We start from the raw sequence: 25,486 nt of genomic DNA on the forward strand, positions 1-25,486 counted from the left end.
CTCCATTTCCCGAGCTTCAAGTGTTCACCAGAGCTCTCTCTTTCCCTAGGCTCTTCTTGATTTGGCGTTTGAGGGATTTAATTGCGCCGTCGTACTGCTGCTTGCTGGATACCGAACTGAATGATATTCAGTGGCCTTGCGGTCCAATAGGAGAATTCCGACAGGCAGCTCTGAACGCCGCTAGCACAGTTCCTCTCACATTTTGCCACACTCTATCCACGTGCTCACTACCGAGACAGCATTGGGTTAATGTGGGGAGTTTTTGGGCTTGTTCAAATCGATACTGTTGAGCTATGGTAGGTATTCGAAGATAGTGGATTGGCATGCTTCCAGCCGACTTGCGGGGGCCTGGAGAGAAACAATTGTCAGGCGTGCACACACCATGGTTTGATCAGAATCGGACTGTGTGCTCCAGAAGGAACGGAAGTCCTAAGTTGTGGCTGTCCTACGATGTCTGATGGGCACGTGATCCAACTGCGTTCATTGTTGATTTGCAAATGGTGACCGCCAGGTTGTGGAACGCCAACATTTATGTCGAAAGTTTGTACTTGCCAGAAACAGTTGATGATCAGCACACAACTGAAGGTTTGCTATCCATTTTCTGTGCGACGAGCATCGACTCCGAATCGACCATTCCAATGTTATTCCAAGGAGCTCAGACGACCTACCCGGGTATTTATGTCGCCTGCAAGGACCACAGTATCAGTGCTTCTTGCTTGACGAATGATCCTAGATAACTCTCGATAGAAAGTGTCCCCAACATCAGACCTGCAGTCTGTTGAGGCATAAACTGATGCCACCGACAGACACCGGTTTTTATGTCAAGAGGCATTTAGCTCGATTGAGCTGGATAACCGAAAGGCGCAAAGACGACTATTCCCTGGGATCCAACCCAACAAACGCCCTCAGCTCTTGGGCTGAGTGCAGCTCCCACATCATATATTACACGAGTTATTGCTTCTGGATCACCACACTTGGGTCTTGTATGAGTGTTTCGGGTACGCAGCATACATTAATTTTAAGGAAATATAAGGTTTCAGCAAGCATTGCCTGTTTGCCAATTTGATATAGTTTACGGACGTTAATAGCTCCTATGCAGGAAGCATTTCCTGGATTCAGAAATTTGTTATTTGGTTCATTCCTAATAGGAAGCGGTGAGCAGGCCCTTTGGTCATATAACTGACAGTCAAATGCCCCGGAAACGTTTGTTTTTGTGGCGGAAATTGGCTGGGGAGGGAAATCGGTGAACACAACTGTGAGGGCAAGCGTTAGTTCTTGGTTGCCCATGCCGAAGAAAGGGAGTTGGTTGAGGTATCCTACCTTCAACCTTTGACTCAAAAGTCTGATCCACAGGGCAGTGGGATGATATAAGGTTTGTTCGGGGACCCTACCTTTAGCCTCTCACTCAAAAGTCTGACCTGCGAAGCAGCGGGCAGTAGGATTTCGCTTGAGAACGCTTCCTGGAGCCAATGGCTCAATAGTCTGACCTGCTCGGCTGCAGTGGGTCGGTCTAGCTCGAGGGTGCAGAGAGTGAGGCATCACTGTCTCACTCCTGATGCGGCTGTGCTCAGTAGGTGCCGTTTTGGTATCACCAAATTTCTTGGTTTTAAAAGTATTTCGACCGTGTTACCTAATGCGCCGGTGGCAACGGTCAAACGTTGGGGAATCGGGGTGTGCGGTTTTTAGGGCCAACCTTTTCTAACCCCTCTTTCCTCGCTAGTCGCCTGGGAGAGGCGCCTTACTGACTTCACACTCCTATCGCCGAGGACAGCACGATGTTACTTCCAGACTGCGTTCTAGTACGGGGTCTCACTTTTCTTGGTTTGACTACTCTCTCCTGGCATTGTTGAACCTTGTGGAACCAATGTTCAGTCAAAATAGTCGCCAACATCATTTCCTGACCACTATGTCAATGTGGCATCTTTAGTTTGGGTCCCGTGAATCGGTCCGTCAATGGCTAATGAGGCTGACACAAGTAACCCAGTCACGCAGTCGTGCAACAAAGCTATCCATTTCCCAAACTGACTGAACATGCCATCGCCCCCAATGCTTAGCATTCTCCCACGGTCTCCCATTTTCGACTATCGAAACGTCATCAGCTAGAACCATTGTGCCCATGTTACATGATTTATGGCTGATAAGTTGGTCGATTGATTTGTACGTGAATGATCGCATGTAGACCAGTGTACCGTTACCTCCGTAGATCGGCATTTCATCCCATGCTGACTATATATGCTGTACCAAGGGCTTGTACCTCTCTTTTATTTACGACGTAAGCAATCTGTCTAGCACACCAACCATATCTTCTCGTCCGTTTCGCGTAAATCTAATACTAAATTTGTATTTCAGTTGAGATTGGCGTCACGTTTTCGCCAATGCCTGTTGAGAGTTGTAACTCGAATGATAGGTGTGCATGAGTACGTTTCACCCTTGTCAGTTCTTAACGCTGAGTGGTTGAACGAACATATTGATAGAGTTGAGTTAAGGTCACTACCGTTACGTTCTGGGCGTTCCCCGGAGCTAAAGTCCAACGTATTCCAACTGTGTCCTGAATCTGCCAGATTTGGTTAGTTTTGCAAATGACCATTGGGGAATGGCGCGCATCTTCCCTCTGTTTCATTTTGTTGTTATTTGCCTTTGTGGTGTTTAAATTAATCACTGAATTCTCACCATACTGTACTGTACCTTTGCGACATATGTTATCTTTCTGGAAGTTATCGGATGGCCTCACAAGTAGGTTGAAATAGAAGCACTTTAACTACGTGGTGTTTTTTTCCAGCCGTACTAGCATCCTGATTCCTGTTTCCCAATACGCTACTCTTCCCAAAATTGGGGAATATGCATATTTAGTCTTTTCTGAGACTATATCTTTGGGGTGGGGGTGTACTAATTTTGAGAGTAGCAGTCCTCCAGAAGTCTTTTTTGTGAGAGTATTCCACTCCTCAGTGCGAGACATGGCGGATCACGAAGGCCACTCATCGCATGACGCCCCAGGAGCGCAGTTCTTAATCAAATTATGCAGTAAGAGTTACTTGAGATTGTATGTATGATCTTTGGTTTTACTGTGTTCCCAACCATCTTTAAGTGCTGCGATAATTTTGGTTTGTTTTTTATTCTTTAGATTCAGGATAGTGTATCGAAAAAGTCAGAAGTGAGCGAAGAAGCGCCCCCCTCAGCGACTAAAGTCGTTCCGCCCGTCGCGGTTGATCTTCCTCCCAATTACAACGACACTGGCAAACCTGTTTGTAGCAGTAAGTCACTGGATTTGGAAGCTTTTTTTTCGTTTCATGTTTTACTCAAAAATTCGTTCTGGCATTTCCATAATGTCGGGATAAACCTCACTAGAGATACCGATTTGGTGCTTTAAGGAATCAGCTTGACTCTCATCCCGTTGATTGACTTATCTTGGCTGAGGAAGAAAGTTAGGGATGGGGGTGTTAGAACATCCTATATCTGTCAGGTTGGCTCAACTTCTGCACGCCATCCCAGCTCAATGAACCCGTTTTTAAGTAGCACTTTTCATTCATTAGAGACGTTTTGATATACACTCGGTCGTGGCGTGCTCTCAGGACGAAAGGTCATATACTAGTAATGTACCAGTAGTAATGTACCAGAGGAGGGCTCTAGCTCTGATGGGTTCGTGCCGCTGATTGCTTGACTAGGTTGTCTTCTGCGAAAGTTCCGAGCGGCCTTCCCTCAAGCTGTCGTGCCTGGTTTCCAGATCGTCGCCAGTCAGCACGTGTCCAGTACTTTGCACTAGCTGGTCTGAGAAGTTAGGAAGGTGTTCGGCGTACAAGGTATGCAATCTGAGCTACACAACCTACAGATGTGACTACCAGTTTTTGGGGATCATTTGATTCTTACCTAGAAAGCCCTATGTGCTGAAGGAAAACGATCAAGAATAATGTGCCTACAACTGATCACCGGAGAGTGCCCCAGTGCTAGTGACGATTGAAAACTGCTATTTTACACTCTGTAGTAATGTTTTCCTGTCAACCGAATTCGTGAAATCAAAGATTGAACAAAACACGAGTCTTCCTGTGGTACTTGAAGGAGATGCGGTAGCTGGTTGTCCAAGCCTGAACGGAGATAACCAAGAGTCTACAGGTTAACCGGAACCAAGGAACTTCCCACCAGTGGTTTTCATCCCATCGGGTCAACTATCCCGAGACCATCAAATCCGTAATCTGATTACAGTGCAGTCATGAAGTCCTTAGTAAGCTGTAGAAATGTAGACTATGTACAACTAGTCCGGTGCTCCTGAGAACAGTCGATCGTAAAGAGAGCACTTTTGAGTAGCATTGAAGTTAACGCCTCAGTATCATGTTAGTGTATGGCGCCACCAGTTTCCTTACAAACCTCATTCCCCGGCCTGTAAGATCAGACACACGGCTAGATACCTAGCCAATTAGCATGTACGCCACCTTATTCGCTTTGGGGGCTTCATGATTATGAGCAGGGAATATTACTTGAACCAATGGCAGGAGGATCCGGAAATGTCGCAGCGTTCAATTTGACCTTGATCCCTTCCGCTTCGCATTTCCGTGCCATAGTCTTTTTATCTTACGGTAGTTCGGGGTTGAAAACATCACTCTTTATTACACTGGTTGGATAACTGCAGTACGTGTTACAAGGGGTTAATCTCAAACTTTGTTCGCTGCTCAAGTGATTCCGGTCCGTTATCAAGCAGTTCATTTGCTTGTCATCCCTCCACGTGTGCTTTACGGTTAGCCTAAAACTAGGAGCCTCATGTGAGTTTTTCCCGCTGCTTTCGCTTTCTTTTCATGTTAATTTCTCGATCGTGACTTTACTTCCTATGATGTTCCATATCAGTCTAGTGTATATCTACTCCCGAGATGCACCATTTGCAAAGTCAGGCTTGGTCGCTGTTTTCTTGCAGTTCTGGGGCGAGATGTGCGATGACAACACCGCACAACTCCACTACGGAAGCATCTCTTAATCCCACCATAGTTCACGGAAGATCTCAGTACAAATCCAACATCACCCGCTGACCTAAATCGTTATCAAAACAGAGCGATTTGCCACGTCCGTCACGTGAACCGATGATTTATTGGATGTTCGGACTAATGGCTGCTGCAAAAAAGTACTCCGGCATGCAAAGTGCACTTATATGTCGTCCGATCATAAAAATTGTGGCAGAGGTCAGAATTTTCCCGGTTTTGCGCCGCAACCTGAGAAAGCGTTACTATTACTGAGAGGTTAATTCGTTTTAGAGTGAGAACCACGTATACTCGGTGTATCATGCTCATATTAGATACATGGATGTGATTTACCGACCACTGTTTAATGGAGTGCGCGACGTCTGCGGTTACGAACGATTCTTGAGTCCGTATTATGCCTGAGCAGTTTACGGACACCATTATTTTGCCATTTTTCTGGAACAATAGTCATATCTTTGATGAGGCGGTCTTGAGGGCTCTTCTGTGGATCGGCTTTGACCAGCAAGAAACTCCCTGGGTACATACGTCAATCCATTCGTTGTTGAATTTTTTGGTCAAGATAGTATACTAAACTAGTATACTAGTACAGTAAACTTCCTAGAGCTTCTCAACCTAAATATACCTTGAATAACCTTGAATTACTTATCCTTGAAAGCATACCTCCGTCCTGAGTAAACCATTTTAGTTTGTAATCAACTTTTCGTTAGTTGTTTACAGTAAGGCCTTTGCTATGTTCCCGTGAGGAGACATTAGCAGTGAGGGATTTGGCAGTGAGGACTGCTTCTCATGAGTAGATTCTTACTCATTTTAGTATGATTTTCCTCTGTCCAGTCGCGTTCCTTTATATTGTAGTCTTTCACAACGGGTTCGGGCGTTGTTTTATTAAAAGCGTATCCAATTTGGGACAAAATTGTGGACAAAAACTGCGTCTCTCTCCCCATTTTCTCGTATGAAATTCTGCTATGATAACGGTATTTCCTCAGCTTAGTTCTGTCTGAACCTTCCAAGCTAGCGTGCGCGTCAAAACAAGTACCAAAGGTGCACAGCGCCCGAAATCAGGTCAAAAGCGTTTCTACAGTTTGTCGTATATAGAGTGGAAGCGGCGACAACATTCTGGAAACACCGAAGCCTTCTAGGAACGCCATTGGCAACCGGCATTCTGTGGATACTGAATCATGTCTAGGTCCAGGCTTTCGGCCAATCGGGGCTCGCTTTGATACTGAACCGGTAAGTGGCCCAATCTTCTAACCATTTACGTTCGGGACAGGCTTCCTGGCCATAACAGCGGCTAGCTGCGAGCGGCAAAGTGGTTTCCATGTGGAATTCCCCCTACCAGTTGTCGATTTTTATCATTTTTGAAATTCCACAGCAAACGTAAAAAGCAACACCATTTCTCATCTTACATGAGTGGCCACTCCACCGCCTCTTTTACCGTTTTCTGCGGGACGACCCATACGTGTGACCCAGTTGTCAGCATCCCTATTCAACCAGCTATTCCGATACATTACAGCCCCATTATTTTAGTATTCTCTACGCTGTGACAAGTTACTCACGTCTTGCGTTTATTCATATCATTGGTGTTACGTGTAACCCATCGACAACTTGTTTCTCAGCACTGTGCCCTCCTTGAGGTCTATAATGTTCGGTTTTGATGACTTTCCAGAGGTTTCTGACATTCTGGTTGAATTTAATTGCCAGCTGGATAAAACGTGGAAATTTCAAGACATTGTACTTCCAGATTAGTGTCTTCATTTTGAAGACAGTTCAAACCAAATAACGATGAATCTATTGTAGCTCTCTGAAATTAAATTCTCGGATAAAAGCACGGCCAAGTTTTATCAAGTTCAAATTGTATCGCGTCGTGGAACAAAAGTGAGGAAGCCGGTTTTTCTTATTAACCTCGGTGTCGTGCTCAGTTGATTAGTGCAGTGTAAACACGACCGAAAGAATAAAACCAGTGAAGTCGAGATGCGTTTAAAAACTCCAGGGACATTTCCTATTGGACTAGGGTGCCCATGGGGCGAGATCTTTCAGTGGTTAGAGCGCGAATTTACTGACCGGAAGGTCTGTGGTTCGAACCCGGAAAGCCTCTCGACCTCCTCTGTCTAGACTTGGGCAACCTGACAGTATCCCAGCCCTCGTGCTTCCTTCTGGTGGCATGGTAGTTAGGCACTGAAAGTGTGCTACAGCTGGACGATTTCTTTAGGGTGCCCATGGCATCGGAGATTCCTCTAAATTTGATTAAAATCTCGATTTTTCTGACGCTAGAAATAACACAGTTTCTGTACTTATCATTATCAACTCAAGTCCTTATATGTTGGAAAAAGCCATACTGACTTCCCTTATCCGTGAATAGGCATATTCAAGCAGGTCACCAATAATCTTGTGATAGCCTGGAATAGGTTGCTAGAAATATTAGGTTGTGCAAAAGCTCACATTCCTCTTTGCACTCAGTCTTCTCCGTTTCGATGGAGAACGTCAGTTGAATGTTGGCACTGTCTTACTACTCAGCACATACTCATTGTGTCCAAAAATTCAGTCGGCTTAGTTACCGGGCTTATTGGATGCTCTGAGTCGGAGCAATCGTATTAATTTCTCCGGGTGTGCCCTACAGCTTATGCCTCTGGCGCCTTCCGGTGTTGCATTTGGTCTTCGCACAGTCACGTGAATTTTTCAAAGCAGTGAGCATAGACTTCACACTTGTCGTTCATGCAGGGCTTCATTGAATCAGGTGTTGGTGGCGAAATCGATCAGGTAAAAGACGTGGTTACCATCGTCATTTCTACAAGATTGTTCGACATCATCGCCTATTCGTCGAATTGGGCCGTGTAGTGTAACCAGTGAATATCATTGGAATCAGCTTTGCAACCCAATATTCGCCAGTAATCTGTTGGTTCAGTCGGTTTGAAGGAATTACATGTCAATCATCTCACTTTCGCATGACGTCTTTCATATACTGGACGGGACCACTATACACGGTGACCAGGATGTCCAGGACAATCGTACTGGCCATTGCATACCCTATCTGTTTGTCTAGCTGTTTCACTCTCAATAACAATCCACTACACAGTTATTAGGGCTGGTAAAACCTCGAGTCTAGTTTGCGGAACTTCTGCAAACACGGGAGATGGCAGGCATTCATTGTCCATTTGCTACTTGAGGTAAGTGGCGTGTTTTCCAACCCTGGGTCCAGAATTATTGACTTAGTGTTCTTAATCCCAAAGCACAGACGTCCTCGACTCCTTCAAACGACTTCAGAGTCTCATTTGCGAGCTGCAGTTATGCTGACAGTGGGAATGTAAACCTTTAATAACCACTGTTGTCTTCCGAGTGGGCTTGTTGAAACTCCGATAATCCTTGGAACATCGTCTCGTCATTCTCTAACCCCAGCTTCGGTTGGGACCTTGAACGAATCGTGCACTACGTCGATTGGGTTCGTAGTCCATGAGATTTTGTTCTGATTGTTTTTCTGACGACCTGCTACACCGTACGATCGTGTTTTTGGACACCGAAGTGAGATTGTAGGGACACAAACGCACACCACCACAAGTGTACATGCACAATGTGGCCTCATGAAATCGTGCTTCTAACTTGTTCTGTGTCTCACCAGTCTCAGCTACTTGTATCAAAACACACACACACACCACCTGCCTGAGCTTACGTTTGTTATTCTCGGCTCATTTTCTAAGCGGCTTACAATCCTTCAATATTTGTAGATCGAATTTCTCCGTGGTTGGGTAATTTGATGCAGACGGCTGTGTAAACCAACTTATTTTCAGTAGTAGGTTCGGCACGTTTTCCGTGCGTCAATTGGCTTCAATGAGACCACCTCGTCAACGCTTAGCTGCCATGTAATCCGAGAGCGGTGCGAAGCCTGAGGTGCCGATAGGTTGCACAAAACTGGACATAACTAATCGAAATGCTCATGCTGCGTTCAAACCTATCGATCATTTCAGTAATCCGGACAAAAGAGATTTTTCGGACACACCCTTTCGCGAGTTTATAATTCCTGTACGATCCTGGGGTGAGAGACAACTCTCAGCAGTGGCCCCTAACCCTGCATTGTTCCCTCATGAATTGGTTGTTGCAGTTTCCACCTTAGTTCGTCGCCCGTTTGAACTCGAATAAGTAATAACTGTGAAGGTTGGACCGCGATAACTTGTTATCTACATTCATAGAAGGTTGTTTGCGAAATAAAATTTGTTAAAGCACTGGCGGGAAATAGTCTCAAATTGATTGTCTCGAGGAATTCCTGCAAGCGGTCTCTCTAGCCTTCTTCTGGATTCACAGGACCGCACAAACTCTAGCCATGGAACCAAGGGTTGCTTTCTTGGAAGCATGGGCTGCCCGATTCACCGGTCCATGGTTTTCCTAATCACAGGTCCTCATGTCTTAATCAGATCGGTTTCAGTAAGTCATAAAAGATTAGGGGTGAGAGTACCGGTCACAATTCTCAACTTTTGTAGGTACACAACAATGTAGTAAGATCACTGAGAGGTCCCATTGTGAGTCCGGTCGACGACTGAATTACTCATAAGGTCAATTGTTGGTCTGTGAACGGGTGGACATTCACTTTCGAAGTAAGCACGCATTCCAAACAGTAAGGAGTTATTTTTTTTTCAAAAAAGGAACAGGGGTTTAGAAGATTTATCATTTAGGCTTCCGTGTCGTGAGTTAAGTGATTTTGAAAAGCCGAGAACTGCAGCTTTTTTTTATCTCAACTGGTATTCATCGGCAGTGCAAATCCCGCGAATTTCCAGGTAGAATAGAACTTTCGATTTCTCTGCTAGTAGTCAAAACATTAACCGATCGGCCACGAGCGACCAGCAGTGTGAAAAACCAGCCCTTAGAAGGGATAAAGCGCCACTCGCCATTCATTCACATCATCATCACGTGTTGACTGGTCCCTCGAATGAGGACCTCTCAGTTGGAAGGTTCGTGTGACTTGTGGATTATTCTCCCTTGTAAGCTCCTTATAAGCTACTAGTAAGGAGACATCAACCAGCAGAATGCCCGGAAGGGTCGAGGAGCTTTCAAATCGAGAAGAAAATAACAGGGTTACAACCACTAACCCACCGCTACGCATAACTACTCGTTGATGATGTCACCTCGATTGGTGATGAAACGTTTGTAATTAAATTGCCCAGCTCAGTGGACAAGCCAACGACCAACTACCAAAAATGTGGGTTACAGGTGTTGATCACTTTTCCCAAGGTAACTCATTCGGTTTACGCTCTAGCCCGCAGGTTAGTGACATGCTATGCTTTATGTTTTATTCGTGTCGCTTGATCTCCCGAGTAAAGTTACTTTTGAACGTACGGCTTGGGCAAACTGCCGAAGACCAGCCACTGCATGGTCTACGGCAAGAACAATCCTCCAGACGGTAATTCCCCTTCTCAGAAGAGCCCAATTACTTCTCGTCTGTGATGACACATCTTTGTTCAACTTGCGTACGTGCATGTAAATTGTGATATGTTGTCAATTCATATGGTGGAGAATAAGGAATACTGCCTCTCGAGTTTTTCATGGGAAAAAGAGAGCGAGCAAGGCTTTCCTGTCATCTAGGTAACGTACTGTGTATATTGTATGTAATATAGGTGGAGTACTTAAGTCGATCTTGGAGGGAGACATCCATGAACGTGAATGTGATTGGAGGACGGAGCGCTGTTAGGTTATTTCATTGCGGACTTCCACGTTGGAATCAATTCCATGGATGTTATCAGTTACAGTTTTCCAGGCTTCATAGTCAGAGTAAGGTAGGCGACAATGGTGGTCCACCCTTGCTTCTAGTGGCGAACACCGCAAATTCTCCCGTGTTCAATCAGTGGATCTTAGATTTGACAGTGACGAGCCATCCTGTGTGATATCGCCAACGTTTGCTCATCTGGTTTGCGGAGAAATTTTCCGAACCCTAAGGTTTTGGGTTCCGAGCTTTTGATTCTGATACATAGTTGATGGTGAAACTGCCTTAACGGTGATGCTTAAACATCGCTAGTCAGGCGCTCCGGGCTATCGACCCTTATGGTACAGATCCTGTATCCCGCTCTGCACCATGAAGTAACTCTCAAATGAAGGAAAGGCTTCCATGTGTTTTCACTGCGACCTTTGATGAGAAAGAAGACGTACATATGTCGATGAGTTATAAAAATGGCAATTGTGGACGTACTTTGGGTGAACTTTTTCACCACTTCGCGGACGCACAACTGTCGTCTGGTTTTCAACACTCGCTTTGGCATTCTAGTCAAATTTAGCATGGTGCCTGGGAACAGCTTGTCGCTATCCCCATTGATTGAGCTCCTTGTGATCTGAAACTGACCTTGACAACTCATTTGCATAATCAATGCAAAACAAAAACACCTTACACAAAGCGTCAAACGTATTTATATTCATTAAGCGTCCGTAATTGTAGCTTGCATGCCAATGAATCTGTTTCTTATGCTCCGTCAATCATTTAGCAACCCATCCTTCGTGCCCGTGATTTGAGAGGCTGGCAGTGTGTGCCAAAGGCGTATCTGTGAACGCTGTCGTTTGAAGTCCTAACGGCTCCTGTCAGGTCGAGGATAAGTGTTGGTGTTCCTGATCGTTATACATGTCTTATTATAGGCTGTTGCAACGAGACCCATACTCACGCGGGATAGAAGAACTATCCGGGTCCTCAACTTTTCTTGGTGAGGATTTTTCCTACTGACATTATAAGTATTCGGTACTATAACTCGCTAGATAGAACTGACGACTACGGTTACACACTATCAAGAACCGTCAGTTGTTGTTGCCGCTGTTTGAACGAGTTGCCGAACCGCAATAGAATTTTGGGCTGGATGCTGAAACTCTAACCTCCAAGGTCCTCCTTCCAACTGCCCTCTGATCTTTTGAAGGAAGTTGTCTTGATAAAGGGTGCATCAAACACGGGATGAGCAACTTTACTCGTGCTACGGTGGTTATGGTTGTAATCGAAAACAGTCTAATTTGGGTTCAAGTAGAAGATAAGATTGACGGGAATCGGTTACTGTGTCTACCTGATGAGCCCCAAGAAGGGCGAAACCGGTCGTGAGCTGTCGAAGAGTTTTTAGCAACCTTGTGAGTAGTTTCCCTCATGAAAATATACCGTGATATCTCGAATATCGCGCCAACTGAAACATGAGGCGGCCTGTGTGCAGCACATTCAGTTGTAGAATATCATAAACGAGAGATTCAGTTGAGATCAAACCATGCTTCCAGAGCCGTCAATTGACGTGCGAAATAAATTTGTTTACCTGGGCAGGTGTATAAATTCGTGTGGACTAGCCGGAGGCGAGAGCACTTTTCGAATCGAGCAGACCAGGACAGCTTTAGCTAACTTCCGACACCTGTGGTGCCGATGTGACGTCACTGGCGTAGTTTACGCTGCGGCGTTGCGATCCATACTGTTTTTTGTGGATTAGAAACATTGCCTGTACGTACAGGGATGAGCGAAAGCTGTCAGTGTATGGCCATCGGTATGTTCGGAGAATCAGCCTGGCTTGGTGTAAAAATCGGATTCTCAATGTTGAGGTACATCAGGTGGTTTTAGGAAACATGGGGCCTTTCATGGAACGCTTACGCCTCATAGGTTACACTGGCTAGTACATGTACCCCGCATGCCGGAGTACCGTTTGCCTTGTACAGTTCTTCACACCCAGCGGTGCCCTGAATGGAAGGAACCGAAGTATGAAAGCACTAATCAACAAACCGAATCGGATCGACAACTGCCTACTCCCTGGATGGGGCCACGGAACTCGACTGATCAATAGCAGACATAGCTCACATCGCTTACTCCTTCTCGTGGTTGAGAAATCTACCTCTTTCCAGCTTCCCATGTCGTCTGTGAGTGGGAGGGAAACACGGATCCAACCTTTGTCTGAGTGCTGGACAAATAATATGAATGTAGTAGTTGGGAATCGCTAGAATTAGCACTGCACCGTACATTCCTGCTGGCGCTGTTGAGGATATATTTGACTGCGTATTGATGGCTAGCGTCGACTTCGGTCAGCCTGTGAGAATTCGGCTTCTTCGCTCGTTCCGCATGTCATCAACATGGGTTGAACAGTAGTTGCGCTTTGGAACAACCTTAAATAACTACAAAATGCATCTTTTCTAGCCATTCACCCATTTCTTTGAATTTTTCTGCAGGGCCCACTTCCATTCCACCGGTCTTGATGCGTCAGCTACAGGAGAAACTTTCTGGACTTCCGAGTACTTCAGAACAACCCGGAATCCGTGGTAAATTTAATTTGTTCCTTAGAATGTCCAGTTGCAGTACTTACCGTACGTTTTAATCAGCGAACCTGTTAGGCGAAGTGCAAATAAAGTTCCGATGCCTCCTTCACTTTGCTGATTTAGGTCCCTCGCGGAATTTTTTCTGTGGGTTGCCAAACTAACTGGCTATGCATTCGAAATCGATCAGTTTTGACCCTGAAGTAGTCCATGAGGTGACCACTTCAAACCCTAGCGGCTTACCTGCCTTTTCCGGGTTGATGTTTCCACTTGAAGTCGTTTTTTCTCTGACGAGTGAATTTTCGTACTTCCCAAACGCAGAGTGCATGCCTCAGTTCATATGGTGCACCGGTCCTCTTCCGGCAATCGTATTTGAGTGAATTTCAGAAGCCAGTCGCACTGTCCCCGTGTTTTTCCACTAATTTTACTTAAAGAAGACTGCCATGAACCGTCTGTGTTTCCTTCACCTCCATTTAATGTGCACATCTGAATGACCCACTACCCCAACATATAGCGTGTTGTGGTATTGCGTATCATTGACCAGTACGGCACCATATACCCAGTTATTCTATTATTAGTACAGTACAGTGTATGGTGGTACACTACAGCATAGTACAGTGTAGTATAGTGTTATAGCATGGTACGCTATCATACTGTGTAGTATGATGTAGTGCAGTTTAGTACTGTATGGTATGTTCCATGTCAAACTCTTCCACATCTCGGAGTTTGTTCAAATTTAGTGATACAGTTATCGATGGCGTGCATCCTCTCCAAACGCTCCTTCCCTTTTATGTTCTCCTGCACGTTCTTGCGCTTCTCTTACTTGCATTTCTATGCTTGTCCTTACGTTCTTCATAGGCCAACGGTACCATCAGTATATTACAGTTTTGTATGGCATGTCGCCAGATTAGCGATGGGTGACCCGATTTCCTAACTCCGTTCACGCTAACTCCTTTTCCTCGATTCAGACTCGACTATTTCGCAGCCGGCAGAACCGAGAGAAAAGCCGTCAATCGCTCCGCGACCCTCTATGGACGTGCTTTTACAGCATACCAAATACCGTCAAATTTTGGCTTCCGCTCCTTATGTAATGAGATCCAGGTCTGCTTCTGGTGATAGCCAAGATTCTACAGATCCTGCGATTAAATTAAACAGCATGACCCCTTCAGATATTACTTATGGTCAGGCGGCCACGGCCTAACTGTTGACGTTCGCGAACATGACCTCAGGCAAGCCGAACTGTTGCTGGACTGCTCTTCAACGTGATTGCTGCTTTTTAGCTCTGTTCAGGTTATCCGGGGTTAACTATGTTACATCTATGCACATTCACTTTACTATACTACCGCACCTTCCCGAAACACATGTGTGTTGGCCTGAGTACCAAGGCTTCCCACTCCACCGAGACTGACTTCATCATTTTCTATCCGTCACGACCACATGTCTTTTATTTGGACGCTCCATATCGTCCATCTATTCTGGATTTCGATTCCCCTTACCTACCACATTGTTCCTCGCACTTGTTTTTGAAATACTGGATGAGCTTGATTGACGAAAAGCTCCGTCACTTGGGGCTTTTTTTCTCTATTTTCGGATTATCAAGCATCATCTTCGGGATCACCAACGTCTTGTGATTTCAGGGCTAGGTCGATTGTGGTACCGATGGACTACTGGGCAGCTTACTTATCTGGGTGAGTAATGTCAGTCCTGCTCAGCACAGTTCATTCTGACACCTGTGAATGTGCGCTAATTCGGGTGACCACAGCATGCAGCAGCGGTTGTTGTAGGATGAGGAGAAAACAAATGGAACAATGAGAGGCGAATGGCAAGTTATTGATTAAGAAAAAAACCGACCTTAAGACACAAGGGCAACCTTAGTAGGATTATCCAGTGTTGCGTATCGTTGACCTTAGAACTCCACATGGTGAATAATATAATAACCGTTCAGTTGTGACACCTTTCCGGTTCCTGGCTGCCATGCCACCCGAAGGAAGCACGAAGGCTGAGATACTGCCAGGTGGTTGCCCAAACCTAGACAGGAGCAGTCGAGATGCAAAGGTTGGATTCGAACTACAGGCCTTCTGGCCAGTAAATTCTCGCCGAGCCATCTCACTCCATATGGTGAACTAATATCTATCACTATGTTGTACCATACCCGTATAATCAATTCTCAAGCTGAACCGTGTAGAAGTATTTCACAGACTTTTGTGATCAGTTATTTTTCTCCCAGAACGATCCGTAGGCGATGCAATAAGTACAGAAAACCTAAGTCCAACCCAAGGATTGCCAAACTGTCAGTTGTCAAAATTGCCAACTATTCGTTCTGTACCTTTTCGAAACCGCACAGCCAACTTTACCGAGCAAAATGAGTGCGATTTTTATTCGTATACAAACAATCTTTCTGGGCGTCGTTCCGAACCCTACACTGGCTGTTCAAATTCGCTTGAATCTGATTGGTTTGATTCCTGGCTGTATTTGGCGGCCATCGTTTGCCTGAACTGATCTGATTGACTATCTGCATTGAATCCTGTATACCGAGTGACCTTAGTTTATTGTACACTGAAACGCTTTGTCGGCAGGCCTTGAACCGTGTTTGGCCGATGACGTTGAGTTGTAACTTGTCGAAGCATCCGCATCTCCTTCTACCCATGCTGATGCTTCTGCCATGAAACCTTTGGGTTTGTACATGAACTTTCAAGTCCTATGAGATCGCTACATACTACCGGTTTCCTGATACGAAAAAAAATTTCCCCTGACAGTCAGAATCTCTGGAACCTCATAAGATACTCGATAGCCTCGCTTTCCATCACAACTCTTCTTTTTTGTATTCCCTCACTTGTCGGTCAGAGGAACCCCGAATCGTGTTTTCCCATAAAACAAACAGCGTTCATGTTTAGAGCTACGGTGCGTGATGCGAAACCAGAAACTGTGTTTCTTCTTGTCTGCACGTACACGTATAGCCGTTTATTTTTCCCACTCCAGCGAACGCGCCCACGGTGCGTGTTTGGTATCGCCTAATAGTATATCACCGAGGCCCCATGCCATTAGACCGTGCTGTCTTATTGAGAAGCATATTTACCATCTAACAACTCGTGTTATCCTACTGATCCCGGTATTCCTGACTAAGGCGGTCATTTTGGTAACTCCCCGACCTACTGTTTTTGGCCAGTTCGGTTCCAGTCACTGGTGAATTAATTTATCACAGTCACCGAACGTGTACCGCCATTCTTGTCAGCATGGTGCAACGCCTTTTTGAAACAGCGTCACTCAGTCAAATCAGCCACCCAAATCAAATGACTCGTTCAAACAACGGATTATTCAACATTTGACCTTTGGTTAGTTTTTTAAAAAATATTTTCCTACGCAATAGCCTGAGGGCGAAACTGTGTGGTGCGGTCAGTAGAGCTTGGCCAGTACAGTGCTGATAAGTCTTTGGACTTGTGGCTTGTGAGTGTAGCACCGTTAACACCGACCAACCCTTCTCATGGAGATTCCTTTGCGAGCATTGAGGATGTTAGCTGATTTCATTTGTGTGAATCCAACCGATAAAATCTACGATCGAACTTAACCATAGTAGGTCGTAGTATGGTGCGTTATGTGCAAATCGTTGTGATGGCTGAGCAGTGGAATCAAATGTGGACAAATAGTGGAAAAAGCCTATAAAATTTCATGTGCATGCTTACGAATTTTCTTCGTGGCACAATGGCCTTCAAAAGTTGGTTTCGGCAAAAACAGGTGACCCAATTAAGTTAGTGGGAAAATACTTTAATCAGCCCGATAAATAATCGTTTCGTGAGGATTCTCCGTGCAGGTATATCGGCCTCCGGTACCCGCGATAACCCGAAATCCGGAAGCTGTTTTGTAGACACTGATTGGCAGTGCTCTTTAGAACTGCCGCTGATATGCCTACGCAGTGTCGTACATAGTCCTGGGGCAGTGTTTTGCAGGTTTTTAGATGGCATCGCATGCCAAGTGTTGTCCACTCGAGGTGCCTTTTCTCCACTATTTACGTGAACACGCCACTTATGGAACAACCATTTGACAGTCCCAGTTCCTTTGACCTATGTTCTGTACCGAACCTCATGCTTACCGGACCAGAGATTGCGGTTCCTCTGTGCATCCTGCGCAGATCAAAATGAATGTCAGCTGATTGTTCACAGTGATTTCTCACAGACCCGATTTTCAGTTGTTTCTCCCACGACTCACAAAAGATGCGAGTTCATGTGCATCATTCAACGCAGTACGCATGCAGCCCCAAGCTGATATGAGGTATTTTTCGTTGCATCAACAGAACCAGCTCAGGTGCCAGCTTGTTTCGCGAACAGCTTACTAATCATAAGTATCTACTCAAGCTAAAGTGACAAAACTTGAGTTACACCTGCTCTCTCTTTCTCAGCATCTACGCTATAAGGCACGAATAGGGGTCCGTTTCATACCACGGTCTCCAGTGCCTCCAAAATTCAGTGGTTAAGGCTGAAACTTACTGACCGGAAGGTCCCTGTTTTCGAACCCGATCTCGAATCCTCGTGTCTATGCTCCGACAACTTGAAAGTAGCTCAGCCTGCACGCTTTCTTCGATAGCTAGGCACCGGAAGGATATTGCAGCTGAATGATTATATATATATATATATATATAAATATAATCATGTTTTTACATCGATGAAAAGCGATTGCTTGGTTTTCAGTCAAAATTCTTCCGTTAAGCTTTAGTTTTTGGTCCCGCCTGACTGTCCAACGTGGCGGTGGGTTGATAATCGAAGGTAGCAGAGATAGTGAGCCACGATACGTGTTGGTTGGGTCCTTCTAACAATTGTGTCTCTGACAGTCCTAGTTGAAGATGAAATCGGGTGAAGATTAGCTTGCGACACTGGATTTATGTAACTCGGCTCGCACAGGCCTCCCTGTTATTCTAAAACAGAAGTTCTTGTTATCACAACACTACCTTTTCAAAGCTGAATGAAAATGGGTTGTCATTTAGCAGGGTTATCGAGCTCAGACCCTGTTAGTCTGAAATATGAACTTTCATCGGTCGCAGGAATTGTCAAAGGGGTTCGGATTGCACTGGCAAGTTCATGTTGGAGTAGCGGAATTCAGATCAGTTCAGTTTCTAAGCCACCGAGCGCAGAATGCACTGTTTAACGTAACCGGTTTGAGCAAGGTTAGTTTGTGACGACAAACTTAGGTTGCCAAAACCTGTATTGTTCGGGACTATTTTCCAGCTGAACGTGACGGTTGTCCTTTTGTCGAACCGCAAGTCCTACCCTGTTGCCCACCAAGCCCTCATGGTTCGCACGCACGTCCAATCCAACTATCACTGTAATAAAGTATCTCCTGGTCCTTGGATGAACCCTAAATGTTCGGCCTGACCCATAATCTCTGCACACAACTATGTGCACTAAAATACGTGCGGGGCGATGCTGTCGAACCTTTTGTCACGTGTTCATTTTTTTCCAGCGCACCTTGCTTGTGTGACGGACAATACTACACTACATATATGTATGCAGGGCAAACAGGTGTGTAAAACATGCTAAATAATTGACTGACTTCGCAGGTGAGCTGGTGGTCATTTGGTGCTCAGATAAATCTCGTTTACACCAATTCCTCACCGATTGTGGAGTTCACTCCCGGTCCTGAGGAGTCGATATCGAACACAACAACGTGTCGATTTCTGTGTACTCTGCTGCGGATGTACTTTTTGGTTTTATTTGGCTGCATAAGAAGTTCGTCACCGAAGGCTGTCGGCGACGGCACTACAGCCTCCATGAGGGGGGTGTTATTCGGTTGAGTAACAGGACCTCATTCTCCCGGTTGGGTCATCCTTGAACATCGTACAAGTGTCTTCCAGTATATAGGCGATTTCGTTCCCTCTTTTCCGTACAAGGTAATTATGCCTACTTCTTACATGTTAACCATCTTTCGTGTAATATCACCCTAGTTGGTTCCTTCTATCGTCTGCTTCTCTAAATTCGCTCATTTTTGCTTATGGGGTCCGTATTCACTGGAAACATGAAAAAAGAGGTGGATTGAAAAAATATGGATGGATAAAGTGTAAGTGATTCGAGGCGGGCGGTTTTACTTGATCCTACACTGCCCGTAAGGTTGTTAAAACTCTTCGATATGCCCTCCCGTGTTCGCTGTTTTGGAGCTCATCAGGCAGTCGTAATCCAACACTTTCGATCAGTCCCGTTTTCCACATGGTTCTACTAACTATAGTCAAGTAGGAAGGTTGGTTGCTTCCTGCTCTGGATAATTTTCGTATATGTCACTTCAAATCAAAGGGAAGTAGGGTATTTTATCGTGAACGGTCAAAGTGTTAACTTTGCGGGCTCCGTCAGAGGACTCACTACAGTATTCTCGATGTTTCATGAAGTCAGGAGCTTTAGGCTTGATGGTCGCTCATCTAGCTGTCTCAACCAATATTTGGAAGTGGAAGGAGAAATACTAATCAGCTTGATTAGTTATTTAACCATTATTTCAGCTTCTTGGTCCCAAGATGATCACATCTTGAGACTACCCACGTTACTGTCCCTGAATTTCAGCCAACTGAGTTCTGAACACTGGATACTTAGCCTCCAAACTGATTATAGAGTATATCAAAGATGTTGGCCGCTGTAGGTTCTTGGTTCATAATGGAAATACCAGGAGTTGCGCAGTAAGTGCGAGGTTTCGACCACCAAGGTAAGCCCTTTTCAAGCAACAGTAATGAAAACTAAAACTCACCCCAGCAGAGACGAAAGCTGGCCAGTACGATTCCAAAGCGGTTTTGATTGGTGGAATCTCAGGTCATGTCCTGTCGTCTATGTGCGTCACTCTTTAGCGAATGAGGTAGAAGTGTCCGGTCACATTTGAATCGTCGTGTTTGACGTGTCTCTATGCGGTGCACAGAGTCGAACCTGTTGACAGCTAATGTTGGACCTGCTGGTGCTACAGGGACTCGCTGCATCAAGAAGTCGCTGCAGGCACATTGATCAGACATTTCGAGGCTCCTAAAAGCGTTCAGTAAGGTGACTAGAATGATGTTGAAAAATAAAGCTACCAAACTGTTCATTTCGCTTGATCAGCACAATGTGTCAACTCACAGTCTGAGTGTGTACTTTAAGCCCGTCAGTCAATAAGAATAAGATTTTTTCTCTTGACTTTGTGCCCAACAGCTAGGCGAGCTCATCATGCAGTCTGCGCTGTACATTGTACTTGGCAAAGTTAATATCAGTAAAACCGATGTGCTAAAGATTTTCAGTTTATTTTTTTAGATTTATGTCAAGATAACTGTTCAAACAGACCAAACGGGCAGTTAAGACTTCTCAAAGCTGAAATCCAAACAAAGGCTAGTAAGGTCGTGCCGCACATTTTCTACAGAAAACTAACCGGGGCAAGCCAATCATTACGAGGGCCTTGTTCCTTTGCAACGGAGGAGAGACTTGATCAGATATTTCACCCGGAGAAAAGTGAATATTTGTTCTTCTGACTACTTACGAAGGAAAATAAATTTCCTCAACCACATTTTCTTAAGCGGATCATCCTCAGCATCGTGTAGACGCAACACACTACTCATAGGGTTGCTGAAAACTTTAACAGCCCACGATCGGTTTCGTCCTTATTCGGGCTCATCAGATAGGCACGATCCCCGAGGTTCCGTCAACCTTAGGTTCTGCTTGAACGCAAATTACGTGAAATTAGCTAAATAGATTCACCATCGTAAACGAGAGGTTCAGGTGGGTTCTGTTAGTGCTCTAGTTGTAAGGTGATTAAATTTACAATGAGATGTCAAGCGCTAACAAATGTCTGCTTTATAAGAATGATGATGATTACGATATTTGGGTGCACATGATAAAAATACAAACGAGGCTAAAATGAAATAAGTCGGGAGATTCATCGTTTGAGAACAACTGTTGAGAGTTCCCGAGTGAAGTTCCGGACGCGGGATGAGTATAGCTCCTACACGTGTTCCGTTGTCGCCTGCGAAGACTAGTTGTTCTCTGTTATCTGTGTGACAATATCATGAAAAGATCAGTTTTCACAGGGAATGCTCCTTATGTTTGTAGGACACACCGCCCACGCCCGACAACCGATCGATCGTCAACTAGTCAACAATTTGGCGTATCAGCAATTAACGGCACTGCGAGCCAGACCAGTTTGATGGAAGTAACGTTGTTTGCATATGTAAATGACCCTAAACGTTCGCGAACTGGCGAAGGAAAAACTTCTGGGTGGTGGAATAAGACAATCCATTTGTGCAATGTCAATGGTTTGTGTCTTTGTCTTCCTATTATGAGTATAGTGTCAAAGTCGCCTTCAGCTAAACATCGCCTTGCTAATCTCATGTATCTGGGGTAACTTAGCGAACTATTACAAAGCTAAGCATGAAACTACAGTTGTACAATAATATCCAAAAAATTCGAAAGACCGAAATGCCACTATGAGAGATTTAGTCTTGAGACAAACATGATCATCATCCGCAACATGTTCGTTTCTCGAAAGTAATACTGTTGCTTACTCTCGGTAATGCCATGAACCTGTGTGATTTATTTTCGACCGGAAATCGCGTGTTCTTCGCAAGATAGAGCAGTCATCGTACATGAAAATGCCAAGATCATTGCGGCGCTGTTCTCTGGTGTAACGCGCTTTACCCGAGCCCTAATGCCTCCTAATGGCGCGTTCGGTCAGTTATTTCTCGTGTTTCGACTTATGCTGTCCGATTTGTCAGCAAGGTTCAATTGACAAGTTGAAGAGAAGAGCGAATGCGTCCTTCACAGAACTAGACTGCACACGCTTATCAATTTCAGTGCACGGTTGCTGTGCTGCACTTCTACTCATATAGATTCTGATGGCGGCGAAGCTATTGTTGAAAGCTGCTGTGTGGTGGGTCGCACATTGTGGAGGGCGTTAGAACTACGTTCTGAGTAAATCTAGGCTCCAACTGCTTCTGGAATGGGTTTTCGCTTCCGTTAAGACTGCTCTCTAGGAGACATAATTCTTGCTCAAAAGCTGCCTCATTCGTTTCAGTCCCTGCTACCTGTTATAGAAGAAACTGACGTGACTTGCAGCCCCTGACAGATATATTTTTGGGATGAATTAAACCAATATTCACCTCGGGGCAACATCCTGAAAAATCCAACTTGCAGCCAAAGTTGAAAAAATAGAACGGTATATCTGCTAATCAACCGAAAGAATGCCTGTTCACTCTGTAGATTGATCAACCAATGCCTGCATCTGAAATGTCTCCACTACTAGTCTCAAAACCCCCATCTTATTGGGGGAATGATGGTATGAAATCTGAAAAAGCGCAGCGGGGTATTCACTTACTAAGGAATAGCTTATCGAAAGGGATACTCATCCAGATTTGTCCAAAAGTTCCGCAAAATAGGATTATTCGCGAATTAGGCAAATCGGCTTTCTTTACTTTCAGTCTCTCCCTTCTCACCAAAAGCTGTTCAGACACCACATTCAGCCCTTAGTTACTTGTAGAAAAACTCCAGTTGCTTATTAAATTAGTGTTATTTTTGCCAAGCAAGTCCCCTAGTGAATTGTGCCCGTCTATCCAAGTACATCAGGATGCGTGTCTTCTCCGAATGGTTTTACAGTGAGTACTTTGAAACCTTTCAAACGAAACGTATATTTGTTTGTAGGTCCGGTCGTCATTATTCTGTGCCATTCAAGTGTATGAAGGGGAGCTCACTGGTGAAGTGCATCACTCTGAATTCAATATGGACGTCAGTAATTTTTCGGTCTACGATGAGTCTGTTTTTGCCTCAGGCGACCGAGTTCGATCAAGAAGGATGGATAGACCCATTTTCAGATCTACCAATGATATCTCAGCTAGGGTTTCGTGTTTTCGACACCTCCGATCATTCTTTCGAGGAGCTATGAAAATTTATGATCATCAACATGATGCGTATACGCGACGTAATGAATTGTAATTTTCACAAGGTCATGGGTTTTTATTGGCTGGATTTTATGGCCAGATTACAGGCAAGGAAATGCAACTGACCCTAATGCGTCTTCCGAATTTGGCACAGCAAATAAAGCAACATAAGTGAGTGAAATGCATGATAATCTGAAGGAACATAAAACGGTAATTTTACACACAGAGAGAGAGAGAGGGAGAGACTTCTGCTCATCCAGAGAACTAGAAACTAGTGTCAGTAAAATTCTCGACCATCTGCAGGTGATTTTTGAATATGAGAGAGTGGCTGTTTTTCTACTGCAGTAGATGTGGGAATTTTAAATGATCCTTCAACGTATTGTGACCTCTCTGGTATATTAATATCCACAAAAAGGATGGAGTCATCTGTTGGTCTGTCGTGGTGCTCATTGGAGCCATATTGGCTTGCTGTTATTGTCGTTGACGTTTGACAGAGATTGTAGCTTATACTAATCAGTGCCTGACTACATTCATACATGGGATTTTCAAGTGTACTCAACCATTTTCAAGCAGTTTATACAACCGGAGATGGAACGCGAATTAACTGCATAATGGTCTTGATCAAGGAACCATTATTATATTGATGCACTGTATTATTGAATCCCTTTAAAAATTATTCCAATTTCAGATTATTTCTTTACGTGCGTCTGAGTGCCTTGGAATGCATATCTATCAGCGTAACAAAGAGTCCTCGAAAAGAACAGGCTTTGCCGTTATGTCTAGAGAATATTTACACTTTCGAGCTTTGTCCACTGTACCCCACCTAATACCCATCGGGTCGAGGATGATATCCAACTTCTTGGTTATATTTGAACTCTGGAGAAAATTAACGGATTATTTGACTTAAGACTGTTCGAAACGTGATGAGCAGGAACAGTTGGATTCCGGAGGTTTAGTCCAGCTTAAATTGCACTGTAGGTGAGTTGTCAGCGGTGGAAAGAGACATTAAAAATCACAGCCAGTTATTCGCTATAGAGCGTTCACACCATGGCATTTCAAAACGCTGCGCTATTCCAGCCTCGCTCTCAGTTTTTGTCCGATGGGCTGTGATCCCCGGTCTTCCAGTTTGATATCGGACATGCTTTCCTGTTCGGCTATGAGCAGATGTTCTTCTTCACCTCGCATTCCGCGCCGAGATTGACCTCTCGTTAGCATCCTCCTTGTTGGAGTTGTGTCCCCAAACTAGTTCTTTGCTGGTCCTAGCTACATTGTTCAAACTCAACTCTTCCGGTAGGCTAAATCTGGGGTGTTTTGTTCCCCTCGGTGACTTTCATCTAGCCAGAAGCTTGTTACTGTCAGCACAACTGTGGTTTTCTAGCTAAAATTCAACCTAGAACATGGTGTTTAGTGATGAGAATGTTGGGATAACTCTGTGTAAGTGTTCATCCATTAAAGCAAATAGCGCAAACACGTGACCAAGTAAAATGGATTTTTTGGATGATGGATGAGTGACTGTTTCTTGTCTAAGTGTGAGCTCATCAAACTGTTTTTCAAACACTCGCAGCTGAACAGTCATGTTTTCAACCACTGACCATTAGGTTGCGACTTCGAAGCTCCCTGAGCTTCACCAAATGCGCACTACTCCCCAATAGGGAGAAAAGAACTCCATAGGTTTTTTCGGGAAGAATTCTTGCCTGTAAACCCCACATTTCACACCACCAACAAAGACAAGGACACCCAGTATCGAACCAGACAGTACCAACATCTCCATATACACCGACCCTGAAACACTTTGAGTGGTATCAAATGAAGTACACTCATCTCTTCCATATGAGCAGTTTTAGTTTACTTGTTTAGCTGAAGTGTCTAATGAACAGTGAAATAGTGACCTCCGTTTGTTCAGCGATCTAGATAGCTGACCCATAAAATTTATTAGTTTGGAAATTTGACCCACGGGCCGGGAAATCATTTATCCGAACAGCTTATTCTGAGTAGTATTTGATAGGTGTGTACAAAATGACCAGAAGAACTCTCATTAGCAGAGAATACTTTATAGAGGAAGGTGTGGGGAGATATCGCAACACGTTGTCGCCTATCAATAACACACTACTCATAAGTTTGCTGAGAACTCTACGATGGCCCATTACCAGTTTCGCCCTACCTTAGGTTCATCATATAGGTGCAGTTGCAAAGTTTCTGTCAACTTTATCCTCTACCACGACCCAAATGGAACAGATTTCTACAATTACTCTCAATTCTACGTGAATTTGTTTCTGACATGAGACTCAATTGAATCCAGCTCAATCTCTCGTTTATGGTATGGAAAGAGTTTGACTTGTTTCCCGTGTCTCGCCAGTTGTAGCTATAATACAGTCAAAGTTACCGACGCACTCAGTTCCGAACAAGTACTCTGCATCCCAAGATTTTTACGCAA

At 44.6% G+C, this 25,486-nt stretch overlaps 1 protein-coding gene across 1 annotated transcript in view; it reads left to right on the top strand.

Annotated features, from left to right (window-relative positions):
* T265_13425 (hypothetical protein) overlaps window positions 1-14,804 on the top strand; it is a gene marked incomplete at both ends in the record, with an annotated part of 38,089 nt that extends 23,285 nt beyond the window's left edge. The window contains 3 exons of the mRNA XM_009168810.1: window positions 3,122-3,251; window positions 13,110-13,199; window positions 14,162-14,804. Coding sequence (XP_009167074.1) covers window positions 3,122-3,251; window positions 13,110-13,199; window positions 14,162-14,394 — 453 coding nt within the window. The remainder of the gene's footprint in view (window positions 1-3,121; window positions 3,252-13,109; window positions 13,200-14,161) is intronic.
* Between the last annotated feature and the right edge of the window lie 10,682 nt (window positions 14,805-25,486).

The sequence above is a fragment of the Opisthorchis viverrini genome (assembly GCF_000715545.1).
Source record: "Opisthorchis viverrini unplaced genomic scaffold opera_v5_65, whole genome shotgun sequence".
NCBI classification, from domain to species: Eukaryota; Metazoa; Platyhelminthes; class Trematoda; order Opisthorchiida; family Opisthorchiidae; genus Opisthorchis; species Opisthorchis viverrini.